The following is a 16,292-nucleotide window of genomic DNA, read 5'->3' on the forward strand; positions in this document are numbered from 1 at the left end:
GAGCACATCTGGAGCCACATCTGCAGAGGTGTGTGGGACTGGCTCAATGCCCAAGAGACAAAGTAGAGACACCAGTCGCTCCTCGGCTCCACGGTGTCCAGTGAGGCTCGTATGTACAGTATAGGCCAGGGATTCAGGCAGTCAATATTACGCTTTGAAGGCAATAATGAGATTTTGTCCTGAGCATCTTGTTGATCCGAAGAGGCCGAGGGGGGACCTTTCTTGCCATTTTATTTGTTTATTTTAGAATTGAAAGCACAAAGACAGTAGGGTGATATTCAACGTCTCACCACCCGCCTTAACCGAGTGCATTTTCTCCGGTTCCAAAACTAAAAGCTTCTCGATTGGAGCTTACAGTCCATAGCCCAGTGTAAATGGACCTATTTCCCTGCATTGTTGTCACTTTTTTTTGATGTTTCCATTGGTTATTTGGTCACATTTTGTTGCTTTTTTGTGGCTTTACTGTTACATTTTCATCACATTTGTCTCATCACTTTTTTGTCACTTTTTGTTGCTCTTTTCTGGCTTTTCTGTTGCCTTTTCGTCACGATTTTGTCTATTTTTTCGTCCAATTTTTCTTGCTGTTGTTTGTCCTCATTTCCTTCTCGATTTGTTGCTATTTTGATGCTTTTTTTCAAGAAGGTTTTAGATTTGGGTAAAGCTGAACTGGAGAAAATGTGCTCGGTTCAGGTGGGGGTTAATAAGGGGTTAAAGCAGTGAATTTAAAGTTGCAGTGAACAGTAAAACAAAAGCAAATATGTCTAATAAGGGCAACATCCTTACAGTTTTACAGTTCCAAACACCGCTGAGCCAACTCTAGCTTAGGGGGTCATTTACCAAGCATTTGCAAAAGCTTATAGTCATTTGCCCAATATCTTATTCACGCAGCACTCTCTCCTTTACATCTCAGATTTGTAGCCATAGTGTAAAACATGTAATTTCAAATGTCAAATGTGGAGCAACTTGCCCACAAAAGCTATATTCTATTTTCCAGCTTGCACTATTTTGCACTTGCATGCCTCAATAAATGATGTAATGGAGACTCATTATAGACTCGGCTTATGATGAGTAGATTTGTCTTTTCGTGAGAATGTTTCACAATCGTCTTAGCACCGACTATTTAAAGATAGTAAATTAGGACTCCTTATTATGTTGAATTGATCAGGATAGTGTATGTTCATATTCATGCACCACAGCACTGTAGCCACACACTCTCATTCATACACAAACACTGGAAACAAGGGGGGAGAATTGTTTGCTCAAGGACACGACAATTGCCCTGGCCAGAGATTGAACAAGCAATCGGAATAAGCTCCTGCCACAATTTCCAATACCAATAAGTGGCCTATACACAATAGAAGCAGCGCACACTGTATTTTATGGTACTGTATTAATGAGCAAGAGCTTGTTCAGTACAAGAGCCTGTGAGTAAATCCGGGGCTCTCTTGTAAGTCAGCCCTCTCATGTTTGTAGCAGCTGGTGGTTGGGAAGAACACGGGGTTGTTGGTGACTTTGACTCACCCAGATGCACCTCTGGGTGTCAACACAGCGAAATGGGCCACATAAACGCAGCTAGTCCCACCAAATGAGGCCAACATCTGGAGCAGCTGCACAGACCCGACTTTCTCACTTAGCTGAGCATTCGCCCCGCAGGCCCCAGAGAAGTGGTGCAGTTCAGGGGGTTGCCAGGGTCGACCTTGGCTTTTTGTTGAGGCACTACCACAAACTGTGGTCTTTAAAAGGCTCTTTGTCTCCTACTCAAACAGCGGATCACTCTGACCCAGGTCTGTGGTGTTGCCATAAACAAAAGGGCATTTGAGCCACACAACGCCAATTAAGCTGCTGGCTTTAAAACACAGATTATGGATAAAAAATAAAAAAAACAATAGATAAAACATATTGATGGAGGCACTGGTGAAGATTTGTTTCTACTGGAGTGCTGAGTTATGTACTTTCTATACAGAGCACACACGGCTTAGATGCATTCTCATGACCTTTCTCCACATTGATCAAAACTATGTGAGGCAAAGCAGTACAAGAAGTACACAGTGCAACAAAACAACTTCGTTTAGTTCTGGGATAAATGCTCAGTCCCAAAGCCACAAAGCACTTGTACAACAAAAATCACATAGTTCCTACTGACTCAGGTTTGTATCTATATGCAAAAGGAAGAAAAAGATGATCTATTTGAGTGAAGTGCCTGTTGCCAAAACCGAATATGTGCAAAAACAAATCAAGTCATATTAGAAAATGATGTGTAAGTAATGAGAACAACAGAAGAGATCTTGTGGGTGCAGACTGATCTGACAGGGTCTGTGCTGGGCAGCCCCTGAGTGCCGTTATGTAACATTAACATCACTGGGTCCTCCTCCTGTCATCAAACATGCCAGTATAGCTATGACTTTTCACTTTATCCTGTCTGTCCATGTCTGTGTTTCTGAACAGCAGCAACATTGTTTAAAAAGTGATATGTGCATGTTTGTAGGTGAATCTGTGTTAATATGTGTAGGTGTGAGCTTGACTCGTCACTGCTCTGTGCTTTCTTCACAAACACAGAAACAGACACACAGCTCCTCTGCCGCAGTGCAGGGAACTGCCACTACACCAAGATGATCTCCCTCTTTTTCAACCCAACACTGAAGTTTAAAAAAAAGAAAATACAGAAAGGATGTCATGTCTATTTTTGTATTGGGGTTTGTATTCCAGCGGCATACAATAATGTGTATACAAAGAATCACAATCAAAGTGTGCCATGGTTCAAAGGCTACTCCAAGAGCCTCCACCTTCCATGAATTATTAGACAAAGTCCTCATATCTCTCCATTTATTGCCAATGTTACCACATTGAAGTCTCGGAGACACGGCAGGGCAAGGAAAAAAAAATCTTTTTTTTCTTTTTTCCCAATCTTGATGTCTTTGGGTAGTTTTCACTCTCAAAGTGTGCTCTTTCAAGTAGAAACCAAGAAGAAGCCAAATCTACCCTTCAATAAGGTGTTTTAGTATTTCACTCAATCAACTTTCCTCCATAGAAGTGTTATACCTGGCCTGATTACTGAGATTTTAATTAAAATATATATATATATATGTATAAAAATGCACCTAGTTCACTCAACGACTGAATTTTAAAACGTGGCTCTGTTTACTTTAAAATGTCCCTCAAAATGTTTACCATTTTTGTCATTTTATTCTATAAAAAGCCTTGTGTCCACATACGAATATACAAAAGAAAACTTGTTAAAACTCTTTTCTTACATTTATGTCGGTAATCTATAAAGTTTTATTCACCAGTGTCTCTCCTTCACAAGCGTGTCAAGGCACACAGGTTTCGACCATCCCTTCACCTTCCATGTATAATTGGACAAAAGACATGATATTATAAAACAGATTTATCTTCTCAAAACTGTTCAACTATAGACCCATGTTGTGAACTAAACCAGCCCGCAGGACGTCCCCCACGCCTCCCCCTGACCCTTGACCGCTCACCTCCCTCCTGTGGATAGACCTACTGCAGGCCACGCTCTCTCTTGACCTTGTGTTTCCCGGCAGCTCCTTCCAATGCAATTTGCAATTGTTTAATGTTTGGCTGTGGTCACACGACTGAAGAGCAGATGTCCATTTGAACGTGGGACGGCCATTGTGTGGGACGTGAGGATACGCTCGAATTCTCAGAGCACAATAGATCATATGGCGTTGAGACGGCCTAAAGCAGAGGTGCCAAAACTCTTTTGCATGCAGAGCTACATACCAGAAATATGACTCTTAAATCAATGTGTATTCTGGTGTATTTAACTTTGTTTATGCTCCAATCTTTACTTTTAAAGTATTTCTGTCCATATGACTCTGACCAAAACCATTTATTTACACTGTGTGCTCAAAAAGCTGAAAATGAGATCAGCTGACCACCAGAACATCCTGAGTATTAGACATGATTTTGTTCCATTTTTAGCTATATTTGATTTAATATCTTTTTAAGTCTGGTTTTGATGGGGGGGAAAAGCAGAAAAAAATTTGTTTTTGTTAAAATTGACAGAAACTGCAGTGTTGCAATGGTTTTCTGCAAAACAATATCACAATAGTATTGTTATTGCAATATTCAGGACAGTTATAATGTTACGTTTATTTTTCACATTCTGCAGCTCCTCCACAGTTATCTCTTACACACAAAACCCTTAAACACACATCAGCAAAGCTTGATATTAGTGCTTCTGCTCTTTCTAACTGCCTGTATTGTCAGTGCCACAGATGTTCCCTTCGCATTATGCACTAATTCCCCACATGCACATGCCCAGTGTCTTTATATGGCATCACGGGCAACAACACAGAGATGAGCGGCTGGCCATAATACAACAAACAGCACTATCAGAGCATGAACTGTAGATTTGTGCCACATAGCCCAAAATAAAACGTGAGGATCTGGTGGCACTCTTTCAGCTGCAGCAGTGGACAAACAGTGGAGTCTGGTGTCCTTCATGCTCCTATGATGATTAAAACACACCATCAGGTCAGAGCAACAGACTGAGAACAACAGGGATAATTGCTACATAATTACAAACTGGTTCAATGCCAGCAATTTGTGTTTTTTTTTTTACTCAGTTGTACCCGTTTTCAGTAGCACCTGTTTTGTGCAGGCTGCAGATAAAAGATAAAATAGATCTTTTTAAGTATTCAAGGATTAACTATTAAAAAATAGAGTACATATAGGATTTGCTCATTCGTTTACTCATACTAATACACTGACCAAAAAAAAACTCTTTCTACTAATATTTCACCGCCTTTATAAGCCTCTGCAATGTCAAAAGGCCCAGTGTTCATTTTTCATCGAGATCTTGAATTGATGATGGGAGAGTGTGACCACTGCGCAAAGCCTTTTCCAGCAGATCCAAGATTCTCAATGGGGTTAAGACCCAATCCATATGTGAAAATGGTGTCTCCTGCTCCCTGAATCATTCTTTCACAGACACACACATAACTTCCATAATCATTCAGGACATGTGTTCCCAATGACATCACGCACAGTTCTGGCGGCCATTTTGAATATCGTATATAAGTAACATAATGCAGTACTACAACCTGTAACAATAACTCTACTCAGGATGAAAATGAAAGACAACTGATTGACCAAGGCTAGATGTTCGGAGTGTGGTTCAGGGCTTTATCTTGGAGAGGTCGAAGCTGAGCTGTTGAAGCTCAATGCTAACGGGTAGCATGCTAATGTCTTAAACACTGACTCACTGGTTTCTTCACATAAACGTGCATCTCTGAGGCTGTTATCTTCTTGAGCGATGATTACGAGTAAATAGACATGTCACTGTCAATAAGTTCTTTTATATCCCGAGTAGAGATATTGTTACATGTTGTAGTACTGCATAATTCTACTTCGGTGTTCAAAATGGCCGCCATAACAACAAAAGTCACATGACTGAAAGGCATGTATAGGTAGTCAGCTAATCTCACTCTTTGGGTACATAAACTAGAACTGACCAACTGCAGCAACCCCAGATCCATTTGTCACAATCAGCAAACTCATGCATTACTCTTCATTGTCTCCATGTGCTCCTTCCCTTCAGGTCCAGTGACAGCAGAGTGAGCAGCAGTGGGGGAGGACAGGGCGCACAATGGGGCGGCTGCACTCCTATAAAAGGGAGTCATGGCTACGGGACAGAGCATGAAGCACTGGTAATGGGGCATGTGAGAGGTGCGAGCCCGGGATGGTCTTCGATTACAGGGCGACCCTCTTCCTGGAGCACACAGTCACAGCTACTGATGGGGGGGATGCAGAGAGGTGGGATTTTTTGTCAAGTGAGGGGGCATTAAACAATGCATTCATTTTTTTTTTTTATTCTTAAAGTGAATCCATAATCTCGGTAACATCCACCACGGCAATCAAAGAGGTAAGAGGTTCTAAAGCACAAAGTTTTATCACTCCACCAACTCCGCTGTTATTGTTTTTGTCCCCGATTTTCACAGGGTGTTTTGGTGATTGGTGGGCAAACAGCTGATTTTTCTGAGCTTGAAGAGCCGTTTATTTAAATCACAGATCTTTTACAGTGCAGATCTTTCTACAGAAGCAACCCCTAACCCTAACCCCTAACCCCTAACCCAACACTCTGTTTATGAGTATTATTATCTATTTAATACATTTGTGCCTCAGACGTGATGACCCTAACCCTAATTGCTCTTTTCCTGTTGTTGGCAGCTGAAATGTTTAGGGATCATTAATCTCTTATGTAGAATAGGCAAAGAAGCATCTTTGTACACGTCATTATCCATTACTCTAAATACTACATCTGCGTGTGTCTTGTTATAAAGTTGGATGTGGCAATAATAGAGATGTGCAGTTAAGACGGGGGTGGCCTGACAATGATTGTTGGTGACAGGGGAACTGTTAAAGCTTTGAAAACACTCACATCGAGGGATGTTCTGGTTTGTACGGATTCAAAAGGGGAACTGAAGCATGGAGCCAGTGCAGATTACATAAGCGCAGCATTAGCATTGAAGAGGACACAGGCTGGCGGCGCCTTGAAAAAGAAAACAGAAGAAACAAGTGCCAAGATACAGCCAGCATCAAACACACACTCAGGTGTCAGTAGCACCCAATATGACAAAACTTTATTTTGGACAGCAGCAAGTATCCTCACGCAGTCGTCATGGCAACAGCAGATGTGTGAGCTTTTTTCCTTATGATAAAAGACATTTTAAATGCATGAATATTTGAAGAAGCCTTAGGAGCAGCATGCCTTCACTATGAGGATATGTCTGTCTCTTTTCAGCTGCGGTGTGTGACTCTGACAGACAAGTCTTCCAGCCATGCACTAACGTAAGAACACACAGGTGACAGGTGTCTGAAGAGGACTGGGCTGAATGTGTTTGTATAGGCTATAAAATAAAGTGGTTCAATGATTGTTGTCCATAACAGGTAGCAGGCTGATTGTTGATGAAAGGAGAACTGTAAAAGCTTCGGAATGATCCAGCCCGCACCTGTAATTTCCGTGTCGACAAAGCCTTTGTGGTGAAGGTGAAACATCCACTACTCTAAACAAACAGTGCAGATGTTGACTTAAACCTCCTAGGAGACACTGTATGCTCTGGAACGTCCATGCTTGATAATGATGATGAGCATTCACTTATATTTTTTGTTTTCCAATAACTAGTGAGTGCCGAAATATGGAGAAATGAACCAAAATGGATCAAGAAATAAGGGTTGGAACAATTTCATATCACTCAAGAATCAACAATATTTTTTCCAGTTGCACCATGAGTCCTTTCATCCTCATCATTTCCTCCTCCACTTTGTTCTTTTTTTTATACAGTGTAGTTCTGCTTCAGGTAAATCTTTTCCAAGCAAATAAGCTCTTTTGTCCCCAGATGCCAACTATAAGGCACTGGCTATATTATAAGAAACTTATAGCCCATATAATTGTAGCCAATAAGTTTCAATGTTATGGAGATAAAGTCAGGGAGGACAGAGGACAAAGTACAACACCAAAGACAGAATTTCTTGGAAAGATTCTAAAAAGAAATAGCCGGATTTGTTTGTGGTTCAGTCGACGACAAAGAATGGTTGCACCCCTCTGCTGCTGTAATGAGCTGCAAAGATAAATATGGATACCTCTGGTGCTGACTGGGCTGTTGCTGCAGCTGCTGGTCTCCTCTGGGGCTGTGACGTCACAATGACAACACACTACAGGTGAAGCAGGTGCTTGCTCCACGGCACACTCTGACTCTCGTCTCATTAAGTCATAGATGTGCTGATATGACCTCGTCTTCATTATTCTCACTGCACACTATTGACTTTTAACTGATGTACACAATACCTGCAAACACTCACTCACTGTAAAGTGCTATCATAATGAAAAAGACAGCTTCTTATCGCATGCGTTTAAACCTTATTTTATGCCACAGTCACACATTAACATCTAACACTTATAAATATTTTGCAACATTCATTGTCTCGTCTAGCGAAAAGTCAAGATTATTTCAGCAAAAATACCCCATCTCTCCCAGTTGTTGCGTGGCTGGCCTGAAAAGACAGACTTGGTGTTACTTGTGAAATGATGAGGGTCACGTGTTGCCATGACAGCCAGCTTTAATTGCTTGAAGCATTAGACAAACATCTACTATCCACAGTCACATCTAAACAGACATACAGACAGCATGAAGAGGAGAGGGCTTGCTTTAATGTCCCCATCATTAAATATGCTCACACCAGTTTGACAAGAGCCTGGTTAAAATAATATAATGGGATGAAATGTATTTGGTCTTTAGTAGATGAAGAAATGACAAACAAACCATTTATTTATTTAAGATGGGACAGTGCATATTAACATGAGTCCTTTAAGGAATAGGCCATACTTCCATACTGAGATGTTCTGAGCTTAGACGAGTTGATGCTTGGTGCGTGCGCTCAGTCACGCAAACAGACCAAAGACGTTGCTAGCATTTAGCCTCTCCAAGTATATTTCAATTGTTCCAAACTGGGGTGAAGTTTGAAGTGACCAAGCTCTTCCATGTTTTCCCTATTTAAATACAGTTACGTGAAAAGCTACACGATCCAAGTTTAAAGTTAAGCATGTCGACTTTCTTATCTAAAAAGGAACTATATTATAAGGCGTATTAACACTGCAGCACTTTGATGTCTGCGCAGTAAAGTCAAAGTGGCCACAATTCCCATTAACATAATTGATTTAACACAGATATGTAAAAAAAACAAAAACACACACACACAACATTGCATAAATGTATACATACATAAATATGCTATGGTGTCAAACTGAGTCTTATAAATGCATTAGAATGCCCTCACATTATGCATTTATTGGCACTGTGTGGCTGAAGTTAATGCTGATCACCCTATCCTGCAATTGCAATCAACAGCCCCTTTTTTGAGTCTTGCTAAAAGGCAGAAACTAAGAAAAAAAATGTATAACCAACTGAAGATACAGTTTTTACAGTTACAGTGTTGTTCTTTTCCTCAAAGTAAAAGCTCAACAGCTGCTTGTGTCTCAATCTGGCAAACCAAACCTGAGCCCAACTGTCCCTGATTCTGCTCTTGTGTCCTCGCTTCAAACTTGCTGTGTAAATCTGTCAGGGCTTCTAAGAAAATCGTAGCCAATGCTGCATGTGCTAAATCAGGTCGACAAAACACGACTATAACGGAGAGGCAATGAATCACAGAGGAACACAATGTGCCCATGTTCGAGCCTCCACAAATGTGTGCATGTGCCCACTGGAGTGTATGTACAGGAGGCAATCACACAGACAAAAGACACCCACATTCACACACACTCTGCTGTTCTTATAAGTAAACACGCCTCAGGCACAGAGGAGAAGAGCTGTGGACTGACACACTGAGGCACTGTGGAGACAAATGCTTACGCTGGTGATAATATCATACTTCACATTTACCTACGAGAGGATCTGCATTTACTGGTGAAAAAAATACCTAAATTCCAGCTCATCTCTACAGATATGTTGCTGCTTTGCTTTGACTGGAAGCCAAACAATGGATTTAAATCCCTTTTTCAAGTGCTTTATTTAAATAACCACCGGCATGTTCATTTATACATGCTTCCGGGTACATGACATAGAAACATATAACCAAGAATGTTCTGCATTGTACCTTTAAATATCTGTTTAAAAAAAATAATAATAATAATAATAATAATTATATATATATATATATATATATATATATATATATATATATATATATATACTATTATTACTATTATTATTATGATTATGATTATTGTTATTGTTATTATTATTATTATTATTATTATTATTATTATTATTATTAAAGAAGCAAATATAGACAAATCAGGTACAGTGTAAAGATCTCACTAAGGGACTGCACATCTTATAAAATAAATAAAAAGAACATATGAACATGGGGCATGTTATAAATGGCTTTCACAAATTAAGAAAATGGAGCAAAAGGGCAATTATTTTATTAGATTGTCTATAAAAGAAGCCATTTTTGGTGTTAATCAGTAATAAAGAGTTTTAATATAGTTTCAGCTCATTCCTTTAATGAGTAATGTTAGGTTTGGTCTTGAATAAAACACCATTTATGAATGTAATATTTACTTAACAAAATTATATTGTTAATGCCAAAATCATTGTGGTATTGTGAAAAATACCAAATCTTATATCATTAATTGTTAGATTGATAATCTGAATTCCTTTGGAGATAATCCATTCACATGCAGAGTTGTATTTATTGCCATTGTTTGAGGTTTACAAACTAGGAACTTTTCTCGGAACACAAAAAACATATAACACAGAATTTAGATAAAAATAAGCTATGACAACTTTAAAACTATAAGGGCATGCATTGTTGAAGATCCAGCCAAAATCATTGTACAACTTCATGTCTGTAAACAAGTGATGCCATAAGATAAAGATAAAGACAGATATGCAGAAAAGAGGAGTGACTGATAGGCATTAAGAGTATCTCATAAACGCCTGTTTGCACATTATTCACCTCACACTGGATTCTGTCCTAAGATTGGGGATGGGGCATTAAATGCAGTCATCTTTACTTTTTCAGGATAATGTGTACCCAACGTATACTTATTTGTTTGTCTCGAGACTCTTAAATTTGGGAAGAATGGGGGAAGTGATATTCATATTAAAAACAAAAAGTGTGTGGAAATGCTTTGATGGTATACAGCAGTCTGGGGGGCACATCCTCATTAAAGTGACAGGAGATGAGAGGCAAGCCCCAGGTACTGGCAGGTACGGTGTGTGCGTTTGTCAAGTCGTGTGGGGACTCAAAAAATTAAAGGGAACCTACATGTATTGTATGAATTTTAAGAAACCGAAAAATATACATAATAGGTTAAAACCTCAGTCCTGACCTCAGCACTGAACGATGGGTCGAATACAGAGGACAACCATGAGCAGGTTCCAGGGCTTTCCAACATCAACATGTCTAGAGAGTAGGTTAAATCTGGTTAAGGTTATATTCTCAATAAAATGCGTGCCCATTAGACACATAAATATAACCAGTGTGTTTATGAGAGAGAGACACCACAGACAAAGACAGAGAGAGAAAGAGCGATATGGGGTGGCAGTCAGAAGAGGGAGGCGGATGGCAGGGGATGTTCCAGGGCTGTTACTGTCACACTGTAATTAACAAGCACAGAGGGGGCCAAAGAACACCCACTCTGCCACTGTCACATAATGATTTAGCGATCATCTCTAGCACTGGAAAACCCCACACATTGGGACTGAGAGGGTTTCCTGGTAGTCCTAACTCAGAAACAAAGTAGTATTTTCTTCATTTTGAGTATGAGTGAAGAAAATGGAGCATTTTAATCATACCACGCTTGATCCACATGTAGACCTTTTTGCCATAGCTCATATCACCATATCAGCATGCTGCTGTCCATTTACTGTCTTTTCAATCCAGTCTCAATAACATAGCAGAAATTGGAACACTATTAAAAGGAACAGGCCTTTTATTATCCTCACAGGCCTGTTCCTATAACAGGCCTATTGCCTTAACAGGCCTATTAAGCAAGAACATATCCTGAGATATGTTCTTATCTGAGCTTGGACGAGTTAATGCGTACCTGTCTGGTCGTTGCGCATGCCCTCAGTCACGCAAAACGACCAAAGATGTTGCTAGCATTTGAAAAGTAAAAGACCTCCATGAATTTGATGTATCAATATTAAACACCACAGTTACCATTAATATACATTAATAACAGCAACACCCATTAATTAGTTTATTCTTTCAGTACAGTCAAAAGGAAATGGAAAATAATTAAATAATTTAAGTAACATCAATTAGTGATTGTATGAAATAAAGTATAAAACAAAAGTGCAAAAGAGACAGATGGGTTGAGTTTTGTGCAGGCAGCAGATGCCCTGAGCCTGCAGGCTTTAACACTGCCCTGAGCGATACACCACAGAGATAAAGAGAGGCTGAGCTGACCAGAGCTAGTATAGGAAAATAGGTTAAGCATATATTGCTTATGCCATCAGTTTGTAACACACTGGACATCAATAAGTGGAAATACATGCTATTTTGTGTCACATCTTATTGCATGTTTTCCTTATGCTACTAAGGTTAACTGGGAGCTATGCAATGTCTACGTATCTCTCATCTTCCAAAAACATGGAGTTGGGTGAGTTTGAATTTCCCAGTAATGGATAAATGAGAGAAAATGCTTGTCTACTGTATTTGTAAAGAGGTTAGTGTGGCACACACCACACAGACAAGTCAGGAATCACCTGGTGAGCGACATCAAGCATCATTGAAAAGGTCTTGATATAATCATATAATCATTATTAGCGTTTGATAAACCAGTCTTAGGGAGGATGTGCAGTGTTCCGCTAAAGCTGCCTAATACCATAGAAACACATGAGTCATCGTCATGTGGGGCAGATGCGGCGCTCTCTCTGACTTTTGGCTGCTGGGTTTGGGAGGCGCTGCGGGGCTGAGACAGTGATGATGCTGCTACTGCATCCAGAGCAGCAAACGGCACTGCACTGATGCCCCCTGGTGGAACTTAAAGGGAAACATTACATAAAATATACTGTGTATGGACTTGAGTAAAAGTATGATTTAGATGCAAAAACAAAACTTAGCACTGATCCATGATTAGACTGAAGGAGCCTATACTAAACACACAGCCAAATGCCTTATGGGAATGTTTATTATCAGACATACATTTGCAAACAGATGTGGCCCCTGAGTCCGTAGTGCAGTTCATGTGACAAATGCCCTGACATCTGTATTGTAAGCCCTTCAGAAGAACCCTGAAAACCTGGAGTGCAAAAATGGAAATAAAACTTTCTGAAATGCTACATTGGACCTTGAACAACAAAGTCTTCCACATCACCCTCAAACCACAGGCTGAGCAGTAGCAGTAATACAGTAAGCCTACAGTAAAAAGCTTTTTTGTGAGCATGATTTGCTGTTCAGCCATCATCAGTAATTCCTTTTAGCCGAAGCTCTTCTTGAACTCTGGACAGGTAACCTGGATCAGGATAGCCAAAACTGAAACAGACAAAAAGGTGAGGTGACTTCGGCTTGAATTAATAAACAATACAGCTACAGTTCTATGATAGATAAACATTAATAAGAAAAAAAACAACTCAACATGCTATGACACCTGCAGTAGCGCTTATGGCTAGCCTGGTAAACCACACCCAGTTCTTTTCTGTGTGAAAGAAGATGGGTCTGGACATACATGGTAAACAAGTGACTGATAGGCGGCTGAGGCCTAGTTGAACCAATCACGACCGGCACAGAGAATTGACAAGGTTACGTCACTTGCTGCGCCACTATGTTGTACTTCAACCAACAGTGACATGTGCAGAAGTTACAAGCCAAAACTAATGATGGATAAAGTTGTCAAGGATTTTTCTACCGGAATTCTCGTTATAGTTTATATTCAGTTCACATTTTGTGAATTGAACTACAGCCAATTGCTGATTGGTTTATTTCACACATTAGGCCCGCCCGTTCAAACTGCTCCAGTTGCTGTGTGCCCAGACTAACTTCCCTGTGTGTACTGGACAGGAAATAGTATGGCAGAGCCAGGCATGAGTTACTTAGTTCTGCTTTAACTAAATATTGTATTCATATTTGACCACTGTTCTTTATTTGGTTTGCAAGATTGTTTTAACAATAGTTTGTGTAGGATGTGGTTCCCAAACTGTGGTATGGGTACCCCCAGGGGTACACTGAATGACCCAGGAGCCAAGCATAAAGCAATAGTTTAGGGGAGGGAAAATATTTTTTTGACACTTGAGCACAACAATATCGGAATGATATGACTAAAAAGCCCATTGTATGTGAACTTAAAGGTGACGTTTTTGTAATTATTATTAAAATAATTGTATTGCTGTCTGTACATAAGCAATAATAAAGAAATATTATCAGATGCAAAATCTGAAGCGCCTGCTTGAGTTAATTTCATAGGTTGCGTGTGACATCATCATATTGAACCTATACTAAATTGTAATTGAATTGTATACTAAATATACTAAACGCTACATAAGTTGAGACCATTTACCATTAAACTGAGGTGGCGGACAGCTAACTAAGAATTGTATGAACTGTGGTAACTGTCAAAATGCAGAGGTTTTGACCTTGTTTATGGCCAATATCTTAGAAATAACTGGGCCTATCCACATGAAACAAAAACTGGCACAATGTTCAATGTCTTCCCTGTTAGCACATAGTAACTAACTTGTGATTATATTTTTTTTATAATGGGAGCCAAAAGTGATGGCACTATTCCAAACCATGTGCTTCAGCCAAATTATTATTATGGCTGGTTTGGGGACCTAATCCCTAACAACTAATGACCAGGTTAAATATTTCTAGACATTTTGTTTGAGATTTCATTCAACAGTGAATCTCCCATTAAGTTTTTTTTTTTTCCAGGTGTGTTAGAGTAGAGATAATGTGGCTGGCCACCCAATGATTGCAAATAGATAATCCACTAGTTTAACTTTTTTAACATTTCCTTACCATTCGGGTCCTCCTTTCATGCTCGTTTTATGATGGATGTCATTCCAGGTGATGACGTTGCGGAGTCCAGTGGTGGCCGACTGCCCAATGGTGAAGGTAAGTCTTTGCTCAAAGGCTTTCTTGAGCAGTTTTAGGACTTTTTCCCCCTCCGCGCAGTCTGGCAGGTAAGCAGTACGAGCTGTGCCTCTGTATGGTTTATCAGGATTAGGGTGCTCAGGCTGAATGTAACAATGAACAATTAACACTAGGCAGGCACATTAATGCATAATAACAATGACTATGAACAATTGTTTTAGCAATTTTCAGGAAGATGTTGAGTTCATGACATGATGGTTAAGGGGAAGGGCAAATTTGGTATCTGAAAAGGCCTGTGTCAGTGGTTCTCAAGCTGTGACACGTGTACCACTGGCAGCACTTTAGCTTCTTCAGGTGGTAATCAGTGCCATCTGCCGTTTCATACTTTAGTAATGTATTTTAGTTTTTTTTCTGGTTGAGACATACACCCAGACTATTAAAATATCTATTACCAAGTCTTCATTTAAAGGCTTGTGTTTTACATTTGCAGTCCTGGGTGCATACCATGCTTCTAGGGCAGTGGTTCTCAACCTGGGGGTCGGGACCCCCAAGGGGGTCGCAAGACAAGTTGGGGGGGTCCCCAGAATCTGTAGATTCTGACAAAAAAATGACCAAAAAAATGACAAAAAATTGACAAAAATGTGATAAAAAATGGACGGAAAAATGACAAAAAATTGACAAAAAATTGACAAAAATGTGACAAAAACTGATAAAAAAAATGACAAAAAAATTGACAAAAAAGTTACAAAAAATGATAGAAAAAAATGTGACGACGTGAGGAAAAAGATCCTCTCGGTTCAGGCGGGAGTTACGAGTTTACAGAATTACGTAGACTAATGTGCCTATTTCTCACGGTGTGACCAGGGCGGGGGTTCACGAGACCCTTTAACTGTTATAATGGGGGTCGCGTCTCCAAAAGGTTGAGAACCACTGTTCTAGGGGACAACAAAGATGTATTATTTGGGCCCATGATAGGCTACGAGGTAAATAAACAACAGCCCCCTCTAGCGGACACTCTGCAAGCACGCAGTTTATGAGAAGTCCAAAAATCTGCTTTGTCATTTCACCGAGCTGTTAAAAAGTGATCAAACTGTCTGTGTGAAGTCTTACCCCTTGTAATCCTGAGGGGAACACGTAATCGATAACGATAGAGCCGCAGTGCTCATAGCCAGAGACAGACTGCCAGCTGCGGGTCACTGACATGGTGCCTTCCGGCTGGGTCCCGGTATATACCCCGTGGAAAGTGTTGCATATGGGACAGGCGGGCTTCAACCTGAACACAGAGTCGATGCACTCTGAGCAGAAGGAGTGGCTGCATTTCAAAGTCTTCTGATGTTTGATCCGGTCCAAACAAATAGGACAGTCTTCAGTATTTCCCATTGTTTCAGATGTTAAAAGTGAGTCCGGATATGCTGAACACTGGGCAGGCGTGTTATTATCGAAAGCAGATGACGTTCACGAGGAAAGTACCGCTTCGTTTTCATTGGCTGAGCGCGCTGTAGTGATTGGCCGGTAAAACCTTACTGTCTGTAGGCCTGTTTCTGCTCATTTATAACAGTTCAACCTCTTAACCGAGCACATTTTCTCCAGTTCGGCTTTGCCCAAATCTAAAAGCTCCTCGACTGGAGCTTAGAGCCTATTTTTCCCCCCTTTATTTATTTAAAGGGACAATGCATATTAATGATCATATACATGTAAATATCCCAGAATTAGCCAATGACTAC

General features: G+C 40.1%; 1 protein-coding gene across 1 annotated transcript; it reads right to left on the reverse strand.

The window, feature by feature from the left end:
- Window positions 1-12,030: 12,030 nt before the first annotated feature.
- LOC306964216 (putative E3 ubiquitin-protein ligase DTX3) lies at window positions 12,031-15,992 on the reverse strand. Its single transcript, XM_079558182.1, has 3 exons — window positions 15,679-15,992; window positions 14,494-14,711; window positions 12,031-13,011 (listed from the first exon to the last, which is right to left on the reverse strand). The coding sequence occupies exons 1-3, from the start codon at window positions 15,946-15,948 to the stop codon at window positions 12,933-12,935; spliced, it is 567 nt and encodes a 188-aa protein (XP_079414308.1). The 5' UTR covers window positions 15,949-15,992; the 3' UTR covers window positions 12,031-12,932.
- Between the last annotated feature and the right edge of the window lie 300 nt (window positions 15,993-16,292).

This window comes from Gobius niger (assembly GCF_951799975.1).
Source record: "Gobius niger genome assembly, chromosome: 6".
In the NCBI taxonomy this organism is placed as follows: domain Eukaryota; kingdom Metazoa; phylum Chordata; class Actinopteri; order Gobiiformes; family Gobiidae; genus Gobius; species Gobius niger.